The 16,547-nt window shown below is 38.0% G+C and overlaps 1 protein-coding gene across 4 annotated transcripts in view; it reads right to left on the bottom strand.

The window, feature by feature from the left end:
• Nucleotides 1-16,547, bottom strand: part of Ptprz1 (protein tyrosine phosphatase receptor type Z1) — a 180,066-nt gene that overhangs the window by 128,738 nt on the left and 34,781 nt on the right. For all 4 annotated transcript variants that reach the window (XM_021191650.2, XM_021191651.1, XM_029534829.1 and 1 more), the window contains exon 2: nt 1,982-2,047. In XM_021191650.2, the coding sequence (XP_021047309.1) occupies nt 1,982-2,047 (66 nt within the window). The remainder of the gene's footprint in view (nt 1-1,981; nt 2,048-16,547) is intronic.

Raw genomic sequence — 16,547 nt, 5'->3', positions numbered from 1 at the left:
CCTCCCTCCCTCCCTCCCTCCCTTCCTTCCTTCAGTTTCTTTTTTTTTGAGACAGGGTCTCACTACACAGCCTGTACTGGATCTCACCCTGTAGACCAGTCTGACCTTGAACTCAGAGAAAGCCATCTGCCTCTGCCTCCTTAGTACTAAGATTAAAGGAATGGACCGCTATGCCCAGCTTTGATTATTCATTTTTTAATCCAATTTCAGAAAAAAATCAGAGGCAATTTAGAATAACATATGTTATTAAAAGAAAGAAAAGAAAAAAGAAAGAAAGAAAGAAAGAAGAAAGAGGAAGAAGAAACCTGTAAGATAAGTAAAGATCTTTAAAATGCTAAATTCTGAGAAGCACGCAGTGAGAAGTCGCTTATTTCTACTGAGTGATCTCTTCAGACTGAACTTCAGGAAGTATGCACTGGGACTCTTGAAAATACCCATTCTGGAAGACAGAATACCCAAACTTATGGGACACAAGGAAAGCAGTGCTAAGAGGAAAACTCATAGCTCTGAGTGACTCCAAAAAGAAACTGGAAAGAGCATACACTAGCAGCTTAACAGCACACCTGAAAGCTCTAGAACAAAAGGAAGCCAATACACTCAAGAGGAGTAGATGGCAGAAAACAATCAAACTCAAGGCTGAAATCAACCAAGTAGAAATAAAAAGAACTATACAAAGAATCAACAAAACCAGGAGCTGGTTCTTTGAGAAAATCTTTTCTTCCTTCCGTCTTTCTTTCTTTCTTTCTTTCTTTCTTTCTTTCTTTCTTTCTTTCTTTCTTTCTTTCTTTCTTTCTTTCTTTCTTTCTTTCTTTCTTTGTTGATTGCATATTCTGTTATGTCCTGTGCCCTTGGAAACTGATCACAATAGAAGTAAGGAGTACTACTTGTATAGTTACCTACAGTAAGCTTGAGCCTGAACCAACCGCCCGGAAGCACTTCCGGCATCTGTGTATAAGCTTTCTGGTATTGTATGGATGAGTGTAAGCAAAGAATGGCTCATAATGAGACCCATTATTTTGAATACTAACAAAAATTAATAAAAAGGAGAATGCATGACTATCTATACAATTTAACATTTTATATTTAACCTATGCTTTGTTTTGTTTTTTGTTTTTTTCAGTAAAATCAAACCCAAATTATCTAGGCTTATAGTCAGTCCTTTTTTTAAAAAAAATTTTTTTTCCCCTGATTTCATCTCATCATCTAATTGGTAAGTCTATTCAGTTCCCAACTACAGTGCTCTTCCACAGTGTCCCAAGTGGTTGCCAAATGTGTGGTCCATCCGGATTCCTCTCATGTTCTCCCATCAACACTACAGTTTATCTTTTTTGTGAAGCTTTGATTTTGACTTATGGTTAGAATTCTTTCTGACCTACTCCAAATATCTATGATCATTCAAGCCAAGTACAGTCATCATACAAAATAATTTTAAAGTATGGTTCCAATGAGCTCAATCACAGACATTCAGAAGGAAGACCTTACTAAAAAAAAAATAAAGAAATGTACATTACGAACATTTATAAAATGAGTGAAAAATAATCACTATCTCAATTATAACAGCACCCAGTACTTAGTGGAAGTTTCTTTTTTTTGTTTGTTTGTTTGTTTTGTTTTTTTTGTTTTGTTTTGTTTTTTAGGTTTAAGAAACTGTGTTCCACTTCATTGTCTTGTTTCATGCTCAGCCTAGCCCTCAACTTCATAGATGAAAAGACTGATACTCAGGTAGGTTATGCATATCCCCAAGAAATACAGATAAAGGTCTGAGAACTAAGTTCAGTTCTATTCAATATGCTATACTACCAAACTTATGAGAAGCCCTCTGAAAATAACTTTCTCCCAATGACATTTTATTAATTAATAGTTCCACATGGAAGTAGACAAAAATGATGTGCTAGGCCACAAGAATTCCTTTTACATAAAGTAACAAATACAGAGCCAAGAAAGTTTTTGTTAATTCTCACGGTATGAGCAACATGCTTACCTGTGTAAGACCAGCCAATCTCTTCAACAAGTTTCCTCTGTTGTCTGTAGTACCCATAAGCCCAGTCTAGAACCAAGAAAAATGAAACCATTAATTTGAAGAAAAACAGGTGACTAAAACTTAAAATGATAAATTGTCTAATTTTTTTTTTTCACAGCAACATTCTTTTCTATGTTGCTCTCCCGACATCTCCATTCAGTCACACTCCACTATTATCAGCATCAACACATCTGGAGTAATTAGTGACAACTATAAGTAACTTGTAAAGAATGCTAAAGTTTAGGCAGAGGCAGAGCAAAGCTCTCAGCCACTCTGAGGCATCATCACAAGGGAGACATGGCCAGAAAGGACAGCTTATCTCTGAGTTCGAGATCTGAAATCCTGTTACTTGAAACCATTTTGAGTTTACAATCTAACACACATCTGTACATTCTTAAAAGAGCCCAAAAGGATTATCTCGTGTTCCAAACATGTTTGCTTCTGAAATAAAATGAAATTAGATGTCTTGAGGACACTGAAATCTTGAATGTATGACTATGACAAGGGAAAAGGCTAGATTGGACATTGTAAGTGAATTCGTCTCTGGGGGCCTGGGAGTACCTGGTGGAGGTAAGGCTGTGGGAAACTTCCAACATTGTGAAAGTGGCAGATGTGTCATGGCTCAAGGAGACAGGCTCTAGGGAAAATGGGGTGCAATTCATAGAGGAAGAAGGTGAGCCGAAGCCCAGTCTTCATTCTGTGTAATTCACCATGTACCTAGACCCATCTCACCATCCAGGGATCAGGGGTCTCAGTTCTAATTCATGTGTCACACACTTAATCCCCGACTCCAGGGAATTCCACTGCTCTATTTCAGTTCCAGGAAACCTTCACAGGCCTTGTCTGGGACTGACTTGATCAGTGCAGCTGTCAGAATGCCTTATGTTGAAAAGGCTACAGTTTATTGATGAACTTGGGAAGCATTGTCCATTCTAAGATGGGATTCTGATCATATAGCTCTCACTTGAGTATTTACACATAAAGACACAAGTTGTATATTGATTATTTTTCTTACTGAGAAGTATTTCTTATCACCTACTCTCTATGTATCTAAATATGGCTAACATTTCTTGTAAACCCAATTATACAACAAATGATTCTGTGATCCACTCCATTCACTTTACATGCTTTTATTGCTGCCGTACCAAAACTTTTATCAGTCAGATTGGCTCCGGATGTTCTCTTTGACTACTATAGCCCTGAAAACATTGTTTCTATAATGTTTTACATCTGCCTGCTCAAAAGTCTGTTTTGAAAAAACAGACACACCCTATTTTATTTACCATCCAGCGGGCACTCAGTCAGCTTCCATTTGGGGTATGAGAGAAATGGTTTGTACATGTAGTCATTGACAAAAGCAAGGCTCTAAAGCCTAGCTTCTGTTCCCCCATTCACTAATCCTGCCCCAGGATTAAGGGACTATTCATGACTTCCCTAAGGCCCTGCCTCCTGATCAGGATCTTTGCACAACTTCAAGGGAAATAGAGCAAAGCAAAGTCATGCAGCAACCCAGAGGTCTGCTAGCACAACTGAACCGAGCCAGCTATAGAAGACTGACTGGACAGGAGATTTATCCTGGCGAGCAACCTGATGTTTCCCCCTAAAACTTTTCACCCACTCTACAAGAAGTGATTTTCTAATCTTTTATGCATTTTAACTGTATCACTTTAAATGGTAGGTATTTTTATCATGTAGAACCATTTTGATGATTTGCCAGCATCTGATACTGTGCAAAAACTAACTATATTTAACCAGTGGTCCTTCGAAGTCAGCGTAACTGTAAACCCTTGCTTTAACATTTTGTTACAAAGAATGACAGCAAAATGTGAGCCAACTTTTGGCTTTCCTTCCCGGGCTTTGTCACCACCCAGTATTTGTCCTGCGTTTCTAATTACATACATTAGGGAAGCATTTTCAATACAAGATTCCCAGGTGTTGGTAGCTCTCATCAGCCCCTTTATGTATTGTTCTCTTAATTGTTACTTCAAACAATGCTGTTACACATTCATATGCTAATTACACAGACCTTGGGCGTGAGAGAGTACCCCACTTTAAAAACTGAGCTCTGAGGTCTGATAGATGAGATGTGATAGCTTCAGTGAACAGGAAGAGAGGAATGGGCTCACTTTTTTTTTTTTTTTTTTCTGGCATTATATACACTGGAACACAGTAAACCCTACATAAGGTACAATTTATCAAAGTGCTTAAACAATTACCATTCATGAACATTGTAAATTATAGAGTTGTTTTCTTTTATTGTGCGGATTTTAGTTTTTGTAGCTTTAACATTTCTTTTTTTTTTTTTTCCTTTTAGATTGAAAATGCATAGTAAGTGTGTACTGGCTTGTTTTATGTTAACCTTACACAAGCTAGGCTCCTCAGAGGAAGGAAACCTCAATGGAGAAAAATGTCTCAACCCTAACTAATACAGTCTGTTTAAGTCTGTGTTGTATTTATGAAAGTAGGAGAGAAATTCTAAGGAACTATACACATAATATAGGTAAATAAATATGTTTTCAGACAACTTATTTTAAAGGCTACTCTGAAATTTGTTATGAAAAAAAAATGTTTTTTTCAATGAAGTGTTTTGACTTAAAAAATTTGAAAGAGATTCAGTTTACATACTCTCAGATAATTTTAAACATTTATTTTTCAGCCCATTTCATCTTTGTCTTGCCTGAGGAATCAATATAAGGGGCTCAGTGGATAAAGGCACCTGCTAGCAAGAATGATGATCTAAACTCAATCCTGGAATTCACATAGTAGGACAGAAACTCCTGAGAGCTGTCGTCTGACTTCTGTACAAGGACCATGGCACAGACAAAAATTTAAAAATAAAAAACAAACCTTTCAAACAAACTATGAGAGTAAAATGGGAATATACATATAAGCATACACACAACTATATATTTACTACTTTTTATACTCATGTAAAGCAACATTTTACTTTCCTTGATAATTATCATTACTATTTTGTTGTTGTTGTTGTTGTTGTTTTTGAGACAGGGTTTCTCTGTGTAACTCTGGCTGTCCTGGAACTCACTTTGTAGACCAGGCTGGCCTCGAATTCAGAAATCTGCTTGTCTCTGCCTCCCCAGTGCTGGGATTAAAGGCATGCGCCAACACGCCTGGCTCTACCATTACTATTTACCTCAGGTTTTAAAAAGCCCCTCTTCCCAAATAAAAATGAGGTGTTCATTCCCAACTAAAGTGTCCCAAATACTTTAATTATAAAATCACTCCGAGTGTACTCTAAGAAAAGTCTCTGTTACATCTTGATCAATGTTATCATCTGCCTTCTATTACAGATTGTAGGAACAGTGTTCTTATGGTACACATAGAGACATGTGCATATTGAATATCATACAGTGTCCAGAATATGAAAAGGAAGAGAAATAGAGTGGTTCTCAGGAAGAGAAACCAGGGAAATATAACCACAAATAAAAGTTTAGCATTCATGATTCTGAAAAAGGACTTGCCTAAGTAGAGAATATTTCCACATCTCATAACCTTTAAAGACATCACTAAGGCTCTTCAGCAGAGTGAGGAACCCAGAAGGGTGGGGAAGGAGCCAAATAATTAGAATGAAATTTTGGAAGCTCTTGAGAAAAGCTGACAAGAAAAGCCATGAAGAGAGGGACTGTGTGTTCTGGCAGAGGAAAAGGGCCGAGTCTTAGGAGAGGCAAACAACGGAGCTTTCCAAAATTTGTAGGGTTTGCCAAACTCTCACGTAAGCCTGCAGGTCATTAGAGACATATTCTTAGGAGTCTTGACTGCGATGAAAGGTCATATGGATCTCCCCAACTTTAATATACAGCTTATTTTCGTTTCTTCCTAGGAGTTCTGATTTTAATGGAATGCAGTCTATTGAGTTAATGGACATGTGTCGAATGTATTTCATGTATGAGTAAACTTTGATGTCTATTAAAAAAAGATGACAGAGTAACAAGATAAATATTTTATCTGAAGTGAACAGGGTGAATGAATGTTCATGAAGAAAGTTAGCTGACTTATAAAGCTTGAACAAAGGGCCCAGAAATCTGAAGACAGTCTAGTATCACCAGAGCAATTCACTAAATATTTTGACATGAAGATACTGTATAGCAATGATTCTTTAAAAGATTGACAGTGACACCAGTCACAGAATATAAAACAAATCCCTTCTTTGAGGAAAATACAATAACATAAAACCCCAAATGAGAGTTTAAGAAAGGGCTCCACTTGTGTTGAAAGAAGGCCCATGAACATACCACACAGGAGTGAAGTCCTCTCTGGGTGGTTGACACTACATTTGCATTACTGTGACCAAATACTTGATAGACACCATATATGAGAGGGAAGATTTGTTTTAGCTTGTCCCCAAGTGGATGAGAAGAACATCATAGCTGTGGGAGAGCAGACTCATTACTCCTCATTAGCTGGGAAACAGGAATCCTGGCAAGGCCAGGGAGGCTATGTCCTACAGGACTCAGTGATGGTGACCTACTCGCTCCCATCAGGTCTCACCTCCTAACATTTCTAGAACCTTCCCAAATAGTGTGACCAGATTAACCACCACCCACTCCAACACACGAAGCCAAAGAAAATAGTTCCTCTTCAGACCATAGTGTAATGTGTGCTCAGGTTTCCCTGCTGCGATTGCCTTCCTCTTTCTTACAAGAAGCCTAAATTCATTATCCAAGCAATCAAAGGTCAGCAGCCAACTGAGGCAGACTTTCCATGTAAAATTAAATTCTCCTGTGAGTAAAGAGTTTTCGGTATCATTTTAATGTAAGTCACATTAACCCAATTCTTTGCTTAAGGCTAACCGATTGATGTTCAATTTTCTCTGCACATCTTCTTGTCGTTAATTTCTAATGACCAGGCATCCTATCTTCTTCACTTCATGCAGCATATACACAAACAGTTGTGGATATGACTTGACTAATTATAGTCAGTCAGATAATATGGCCTCCTTGGGGTACAGTAATCAATCAAACATTTTTTTTTTACCATTAATTACTATAAATGTAACCCAAGTTTCTAAAAACACATTTCTGTGTAAAATGTATACATGCATCACTGAGCCCTACTTTAACTCTTCAATTTCAGCAGCCTTCCAGTGTTGAAAGGAAGCACTTCACTGGAGATCCTTCTCCAGAGACTTAACAGCAACAGTAGAACCTGTAGTCTCAAACTTTAAGAAGGAATACAGTGAAAATAGGAGGGCTTGTTAACTTATATCATTAACAAGGAATTCTAGATTAAAAATAAGTTGTATAGGCAAGAAAAATTGTGGGTCCCAAGTTTCGCGGCTGTGTTGGTATTTCCGTCTCTCCATTGGAAGTCTTGCTTAGTTTCAGGAGGTGACTATTTCACAGGGACGGGACAGGCCTACTCCCCCTACACATATGTAACTGATAAACAGCTTATCCCTCATGTGGGACCTCTAACAGAAGGAGCAGGGGCTATGTCTGACTCTGTTGCTTGCCTTTGGATCTTTCCTTCCTAACTGGAAGGTCTTGTCTAGCTTAAAAAGAAGATGATGAAGCCAGTACTATTACAACTTGATATGCCAAGGCAGACTGCTATTCATGGGAGGTTCTCCTTCTCTGAGGGTGAAAGGAGGGGATGGAGGGGGAGGGGGTTGTGAGGGAGAGACTGGGATTCTCTTGGAAAGTGGTGTAGTTTCTTAATCTTAAACACATACTTGTAATCTCCAGTGACTCATCTATATTCCTAAAGTTGAAAAATTTTTTAAATTTAAAAATATGCTTACAATAATCTTTATCATATAAGTATTCATGCACACTTGTTTTAAATGAATTAGAAAAATGTAAATAGATAAAATAGTTTTTAAAATCACATAATCTCGTCTGTAAATAGAAAATTGCAGCCTATGGTTTGATGCATTCGTTTTATTTTATTATTTGAGATTTTCATATATGCATATAATGATCAAATCCATCCCCCTTCTCATGCATCCCCATACCCAAACACACACTCTCTGTCCCAAATTCATGTGCTTTGTGTTAAGCCCATTGCATCCACTTAGAGTCTCCAGTATGTGCATAGGTATAGACTCATCTCCTGGACCACAAGTAGTCTCTCAAGGGCTATATATCGACAAAGAAATCTGAATCTTTCTCCCCAATCAGCAGTCAATTACCAATCACTCTTCAGCTAGTGGGGGACTTCTTGACTATCACCTGTATGCCTCCCAGGATTTTAACTGGCTTAATCTTGTGCATGCAGTCACAGTTTCTGTGAGTTCATATATGCAATGACCATATCATGGCCAGAGGACAGTTTTCTTGTAGTCACCCATGACATCTGATTCTTACAATCTTTTCACCTCCTCCATGATGATCTCTGACTCTTGGGACAGGAATATGCATATATTTTTTTAGATGGTGGATATTCATGTATATTTAATTCAGACTTTACATAACCTTAGTTAAATCCTTTAGTTGATAATGTTCATTTTCACAAACTAACAAATAACTGATATAATCTCAAGGTAATGAATATGCTTCTACAGCATCATAGGAATATATTTAACAATTCTCTGTACTTCGGTTATTAATATTTAAAGTCTGGGAGCGGAACGATGGCTCGTCTCCAACTCCAGCTCCAGGAGATCTGACTCCCTTTTCTGGCCTCTGTGGCACCACACTTACATGCACAAACCCACACATATATACAAAATTTTAAATAGTGTCAATAGTAATCATGGTAACATATTTTAGAATCTGATTATGTTTGAAACTCTTATCTTGTGGATTTAAATGAGTGATGACAGTTTCCATTATTGCAGCTTAGGATATGTTGATGCATAAAATAAAGTTTATAGATTGCATATCATTTTTTATAAAAAATGATGAACAACTCATTTTGTCATTATACAATCATAGGTACATATTTTATACCCATAATTAACAGTGAATTGCTCTGCCATAAAAGAAAAATTCAATTTTTGATGACACAATAATAATAAAACTAGAGATAGAAATAACCATGTATGTAAAAATAAAAAGTAGAATGAGCTGAAAGTATAAAAAGTAGGAAGAGAAATTCAAATAAGAAAACACTCATGAAAATGTTAAAACACTATAAATTATTAAATGTGTTATTGTATTTGTATTATATATCATTGTGTTATTATGTACTGACAAATTGTGTGTAGAGTATAGCGTATTACTGTTTAGTAATATAGATAAGTCTGTTTCTAGAAGTCTTTTATTCTCCTGCATACACTGAAATTCATCCTAGAAGAACACCTGCTGTTCCATTCTATGATGGATTGCTCAGATTTTCCAAACAACTTGAACTCTAATATGCATAGCTACTTAATACAATGGCATCTATGAATAATGCACAAAATAATAAGAAAATACATAGAGAAGTCATGCTGGAACTGCACTGCTCTGTAGTTTTCAAGGTGTTGGAAGCTTCTTTGCAGATTGCCGAGGGAGAAAAGTTATGTCTTACCAAGCTGTGTAACACACTACTGGCCTGACAGTCAAGGTGGCTCACTAGCACAATAATGGCAAAACTGTTATAAAGGTAACCAATGGCTCTCTGATTGGATTTGAGGCTTGCTCCACAGGAGGGAATTCATGCCAAGTAGTAGAAACAGTATTCAAAACTCACTGTTAAGGAGGTCCTGGGCCATATTGGGAGAAACTTGTACTACTGTTTTGCTAAAGGGATATATATATATATATATATATATATATATATATATATATATGCTTTTGAGTCCAACAACTGTGTCATTCCTGGAAGACAGCATTCTACAACACTCCTCCCCCTTCTTCCTCTGGCTCTTATTTCCATGCCTTCTTCAGTGATGGTCCCTAAGCCTTGAAACCAATGATAGACGTGTCTGTTTAGGACTTAGCAAACATTAGTCACTCTCAGCACCGTTATCAATCTCTGCAACAAGCATCACCCTTCTGCAAAAAGAAGCTTCTCTAGCTAATGCTGTGAGTTTAGGAAGCAGAATCATAAAATAAATAAATAAAATATGGAAGGAGACTGTTTGATTATATAGATGTTAATATTTTACATCAATAAGAACAAAATATGAACAGAAGAAAAAAATTAACTGGGTGGGAGGATGTGGAGCAAGGGGAATACTCCTTCCTTGCTGGTAGGAGAGCAAACTTGTTCAGCCACTTTGGAAATCAATATGGCAGTTTCTCAGAAAGTTTGGAGTCCATGTACATCAGTACCCAGTTTTATCGCTCTTGGACATATACTCAAAGTATGTGGAAGTGGAATGGATATTTTAGTGTGCTGGGATTGCTGGAGATGGAAACAGGAGGGATCTGTTGGGGAATGGAGGGAGAGAGTACTAGGAGAGACACCTGGAATTTGGAAGGATTGGGGAGGCGGTGTGGAAACCTAATGCAATGGGAGCACCCTGGAATGTATGAGGCTGACCCTTGGGAAGACTCTTAGTAATGGGGGTACATCGCCTGAAATGGGCATTTTCTGTAGCTAAGCAAGGCTTAGAATGCTACTGCAGACACAATAGATCTACTGAGAATTGTTAGAATGGGGCTGGGAAGTGAGCTCAGTTGGTAAAGTGTTTGTGTTACAATACAAGGGCCCAAGGTTCCTCTCCAGAACTCCTGACTTAAAAAAAAAATCCAGGTGTGATAGTGCACTCATAAGCCACTAAGAAGGTGAAGATAGATGGAGCCTTAAGGCTCATTGTCCTTAGTCTCCCAGGAAAGTTCTGGGCTGGTGTGAGACCTTGCTTGAAAAGATACTGGGTTGCACCTAAGAGGCATCACCCAACACTGTCCTCTGGCTTCCATGTGCATGTGCACACACCTACACATATATCTAAAAGTACATGGTGCTCACACACAAGTAAATAAAACAGAGTGTGAGTTCAGTGAACAGAATCTCAAAGGTTTGCTATTGTTATTTTAATGTTCACTAATGCTAAAAGGATTTCTTTTTCTTTTTTTACATACAAGTGTGAGACTGACCTGGTGTGAACTTTCTGCTATGTAAGTTGGAAAGACTTAGTCAAGAATCTAGACATTTTTCATATCTTCTGACACCATAATCATATATTTTAAAAACAGCTCACATGGGAGAGATCAAAGGGTGATGTGCCAAGCTGTTGGTAGCACCTCAAATAAAAGCTAGTTAGTGGGAAATAAGTTAATCTGCAGAATAGGAGTTCTTAAACTGTGGTCACACCATGAAAGCATGTGAAGCCATTAAGATTATCTTTTCAAAATTCTCATACTCTGCCAACTTTACAGGACTGAAACTATTATCAGTGATTATAATATTTTTTGAAAATACTACATATATAGAAATGTAAATTTAACCACATGGTGCCCTGGGGAGCTGACGTTGATCATTTCATATGTCCTTATGACTTCTTGCACATATTTGATGTGACTAGATCTTTAATATAGTGCATTTACACTTTGAAACAATATTGGAAACAACAACCAAACAAGCTAAAGATGACCAACTCTTCTGAAGATTGTGCAAAGAACATCCAAGACCGTTTAAATTTGTCACTTTGGGCTTAACAATAAAAGCTTACCCTGTTTTCACCAGAAGTGGTATGTACAGATGCATATGAATAGCATTCTAAAGTTAAACTGAGGATAACCACACCCAAGTCTATACACAATGGGCAGCATCAGACTACCACAGCAACTAGTCACACTAACTGTGAGAGCCTCAGAGTGTCCCCAAGCCACCAGGGTCAGATGGAGAGGGTTCTCCATGCAGGAGAAATCCTTGAAACTACCTTATCCTCATTTGCATCTTAGTTCTAGGAGATTTCTTTAGAGGTAAAATGAAACCCCTAAGGTCTATACATTGAATGAGAAAATTTGGCAGCTTTATGCGCTAACTGATCCTGAAATAGGTGTGGATTGTACTTTAAAACCACTGCCAGCATGTTTATAGATTCATCATACAGTTAGGTCTGGGCACAACAGCAAGCTTTTCTTGACACCTTTCCAGGCGATGGACTGGAAACCCAGTTTTGTCGTTAATACCATTGAGATGATTTCCACTGGTCTAGAAAAAAATAAATTAATCATAGGAAACATTTCAAAACAATTAACTTCTTGTTGCCTCTTCAATGGACTTTTAATGATTTAACTTTTTGATTTGTCAGTATCTTTCACAAACTGAATCGCCCATGTGTTATTGCTCATTAAACCTATTTAAGACCAGTCACTGTGTTTCCAAAAGAGATCAAGGCAAACATGACAGACTTGTCTAATTTGAATTACATGCCTATGGAAATATTTGTGTGACTCACTTCATTCTTAGGGAGAAAGAGTGACACTTTGAGAAATGACCTTAACAAAGTCATGTTCCTTGCTTTTATTTCCACAAATAAAAAAGCACACCTTTACCCACGATGTCAGCAAGGGACAGAACGTGACATGTTAAGATCTGTGTTGCTGGGGTTTTTTTTGTTTTGTTTTGTTTTGGTTTTTTGTTGTTTTGTTTGTTGTTTGTTTTTTAATGCCATGTCACATATTTTCTAAAATTTTTGGGCTTTTGAACTTTTTCCAATAATAAAGCAAAATAAAAAGGTTTGACATCGATAAGATATGTATAGTATACACTGGTTCATTTGCAGAACCATTCACTTGTATATTGATACTACCCGATTCTTAGCTTCGCAGAGCTCTGGGTCATTAGAACTAGACATGCAATGCACATAGAGAAACATTAATGTTTGCAAGCAAAATATTAAACTGCTTCATCTGAAGAACAGCCTGAACACCAAGAAGTTCAACATTGAGTCTTAGTTAGACTTTGAGGGACTATCCTTATCTAGGTGTCCTAAAGCTTCTCATAATAAGCAGTTTCATTGCCTTTTCTCCTTTGAGACTGTGTCTTCTAAGGCACCACAAGGTAGTCAGTCCCCAGTCCTGACTCTTCTATGTAAGTCTCCCAAGTGCTGTGATGGGGTGTGTACTAAACCCACACACCCAGATTTCAAAATAAATATGGCATTAACAGCAAGATTGTTGAGAATACTGATGCTCTCTCCTGGTTTTAAAAGATGTTGGAGACAGCTTAGCTCCACTGTTAACACTTCACACCTTTTACACTTTTCAACAGCTTTCCCCAATGATAAAGTATTTTTTTAAATGTGTTTAATGGTGTCATTAGTCAGTTTTAATGAGAAGATGTTTTCATTACATCCTTAGTTGCTTTCTATTGTTACTGAGTATCAGTTCACATTAGATACTGGTGTTTTTTAAAATAATAATAATAATAATAATAATAATAATAATAATAATAATAATAACACAGCTACTGCTTTCTTAGTATGGTTGGGTGTGTCACTACCATGAGATAATTGGGAAATAATTACTCATCTTGGTTTTCTCCACTGTAAAGTGTAAGGCAAGCAGAAACTGTTCAAATCCTATTATGGCCTCTGGACCATTGGGTTGGATTTATTTGTTTCATTTCTCTGCTTGGCATCTGGACTCCTCTCCATCCCACGCCTTTACTATTTACCAGGCATACTACTTTCTCTTCCAGGGACATGCCCTCTTTCTGGATCTTTGGATCTACACAGTCCTCATTCCTTGAACCAGCAAAGTTTCCCTCAGGAAAAGGATTTAGTTCAACCACCGCTCGCAACATGCTTCTTCAAAGCTTTTGGTCACTGACCTATCTTGACTAACAACAGAACTTGATCTTATCGGCTTAGTGTTGCAACAGCTGTTCACAAATTTTGCCTGAAACATTAATGTTTACTGCAGTGGCAGATGCTCAAAAATGCTCCTAAAGTGGCCTAGATAACACAGATTATTGTGCTTATAGGAATAAGATGAATAAAGCACTCCTGTTCAGTATATAATTAATAGCCTTGCAGAATAGATCTCACCAGTTACATTTTACACACAATCACAAATGGTTGGCTAGGGGGTCGATATTATCTTTCTTGGACTAGCCAACTCAGTTAGAATGAATATGTTTTTCCCCAGGTTTACCATTTCATTTGTGAGGATATGAAGAGATAGAGCAAACTAAAACGGTATTTGGGACCTGGATTGCAACCAGGTCTCTGCTGGCACCTAGTCCTGAAGTTATTAGGCCACTGGGACACCTCAAGGTAATTAACATACTCCTGCAGGGTGATAATGGTGATCAGGAAATAAGAAAGAGCAACTGTCATCTATAGGACAGAACACAGGGCCCTCGATGGAGGAGACAGAGAAAGTACCCAAGGAGCTGAAGGGGTCTGCAACCCTGTAGGTGGAACAACAATATGAACTAACCACTACACCTTGTGCTCATGTCTCTGGCTGCATATATAGCAGAAGATGGCCTAACCGGCCATCATTGGGAAGAGAGGCCCCTTGGTCTTGCAAACTATATATGCCCCGTACAGGGTAACCCCAGTGCCAAGAAGTGGGAGTGAGTGGGTAGGGGAGCAGGGTAGGGGAAGTTATAGGGGACATTCGGGATAGCATTTGAAATGTAAATGAAGAAAATATCTAATAAAATAATTTAAAAAAAAAGAAAGAGCAACTCACAACAGACCAAAGGTAGCATTTTTTTCATCCCTAGGGAACTATCTCTGTGTGCAAATTAAAGAAAAGAAAAGGTGTTTTCATGAAAGAATTTAGGCCTTAAATTTTATATATGATATACCACAAAGACACAAGATATTGAAACAGAAAGATGATTCCTTTCAGGAATTATATATATATATATATATATATATATATATATATATATATGCATTTATTGAGGGGGGTTGTTGCCCATGCCAAAGCACATGAACGTATGTCAGAAGATAACTTTCAGGACTCGGTTGTCTTCTTCTACAGGTGCGTTCTGGAGTTCAAACGCAGGGTGTCAGTCTTAGTGGCAATCACCTTTTACCCCTTGAACCATCTCTCTGGCTCTCATATATTTTTTAGTGACAAAAAGACACGTTCCTGCAACTTATACTTCCGGCATTAATCTCAGTAAAGCAAAATTGTGTTGCTGGGGAACATTTGGTTGATGATCTGCCGTATCAGATGAAATAACACTGATTTGATTTTCAAAGTGAAATCTCACAGTATTTTGTACTCAAAGAGATCATAAACTAGCAGCATGCACTGGGATCTTACTATGCCACCTAAGATGCTCTCAAACATGGATATGCCTGCCCTGACATCCATACTATTGAGAGACTTGACCACAGTGTTAAAATTTTAAGCCACTTTTACATCCTCAGAAACAGTTGACAGGGACTACTGACTTGATTTTAAATGATACTTGCATCTTCAACTGAATGAAAAGCCTTGTGTCCTGTGTTTAAGTAAATGTTCCTTGTTAAGTTTGGATTCTCAAAGCCTCTCTGGTCTCTGAGTAAGGAATGGGAGTTGTTTGGCATTAGGAGACTCTTTCTGGGTACATTGGCACCTTGAACACCCCTTGGGGATATAGCAATGGGGTTAGCCAGTGATTTGGGGTGGTGGCCCATGTCAGGAGACCATGGGCGGTGCTATCACATGAAACAGGTTCCTCATCACTTATGATGACTGTCATCCAGGAAGAAGGCTCTGTGACATACCCTGTGCTGGGCTTTATTCATCAGGGAGAAAGATAGCCCCCCCCCTTTTTTTTTCACGGATCTGCAACAAGACTTAGTGCCATTTCATCCAATTCTCATAGAATGGACAGTCAACTCAGCACTGCTATGTAAAATAAGAAGAAATCCCCGGGGGGGGGGTGTTTTTATGTGTAGCACCAGCATAGACCTAGCACATTAGGAAGTAAATGAAAGCTACCAATTGGTTTCAGAGCCACAGAGAGGCAGGAAGTGTTCAACAGAAGTTTCTTAAGATCACCAAGGGGACTTAAGTTTATGGAATCCAATTATTCCACCAATTTTTTTAAAGAAAAATTAAACAGTTTTGTTCTTTTAAAGTAACACCAATTGCCAAAGGTATTTCAGAGGAAGGAGGAGGGGGGAGGAGAGAGGAGAGACTGATTCAGCAGATGATTTATGATTTTAATGAACTTGACTCTTTGAATTCAAGGCATGTCTTGAGGATTTCTCACAAAAACAATCAATCCTTTTCAGGGCCTAACGCCAGAGGAACTTCCTGCACTCAGTCAACGGATCGCCATGGACACACTCGGATGCCTTTCACTCTCTGCCTCTCCGCAGGGTTGTATTTTGTGATGAGAAGAAAAAGCCATAGTGTTGCTAAAGCATTTTTGGGCCCTTAGACAACATCGACCTTTGTATTATGAATGATTATCAGAAAGTTAGAGAATGATAAAAACCAATTTCCATGTACCAGACAAAAGAGGACCACTACAGACTCCAGAAAATACCAAGCAACCATAAACGAATGGTGTGATTTAAGGCAGTGGTAAAGATGTAAGGCTCTGAGTTGGAGCAGCCCAGGGGGAAGCTCCAGGTCTGTGCTTCTCTTAAATGGACACCACATACAAAGCAAAGAGGGTAAAGATATAACTAAAACATCCATCAACCGCACGGCTGGATAATTCCAATCCTTGATTC

The sequence above is a fragment of the Mus pahari genome, chromosome 2, assembly GCF_900095145.1.
Source record: "Mus pahari chromosome 2, PAHARI_EIJ_v1.1, whole genome shotgun sequence".
Classification (NCBI taxonomy): domain Eukaryota; kingdom Metazoa; phylum Chordata; class Mammalia; order Rodentia; family Muridae; genus Mus; species Mus pahari.
The sequence above is the reverse complement of the archived record's forward strand: the minus strand, read 5'-3'. Positions and strand labels throughout refer to the sequence as shown.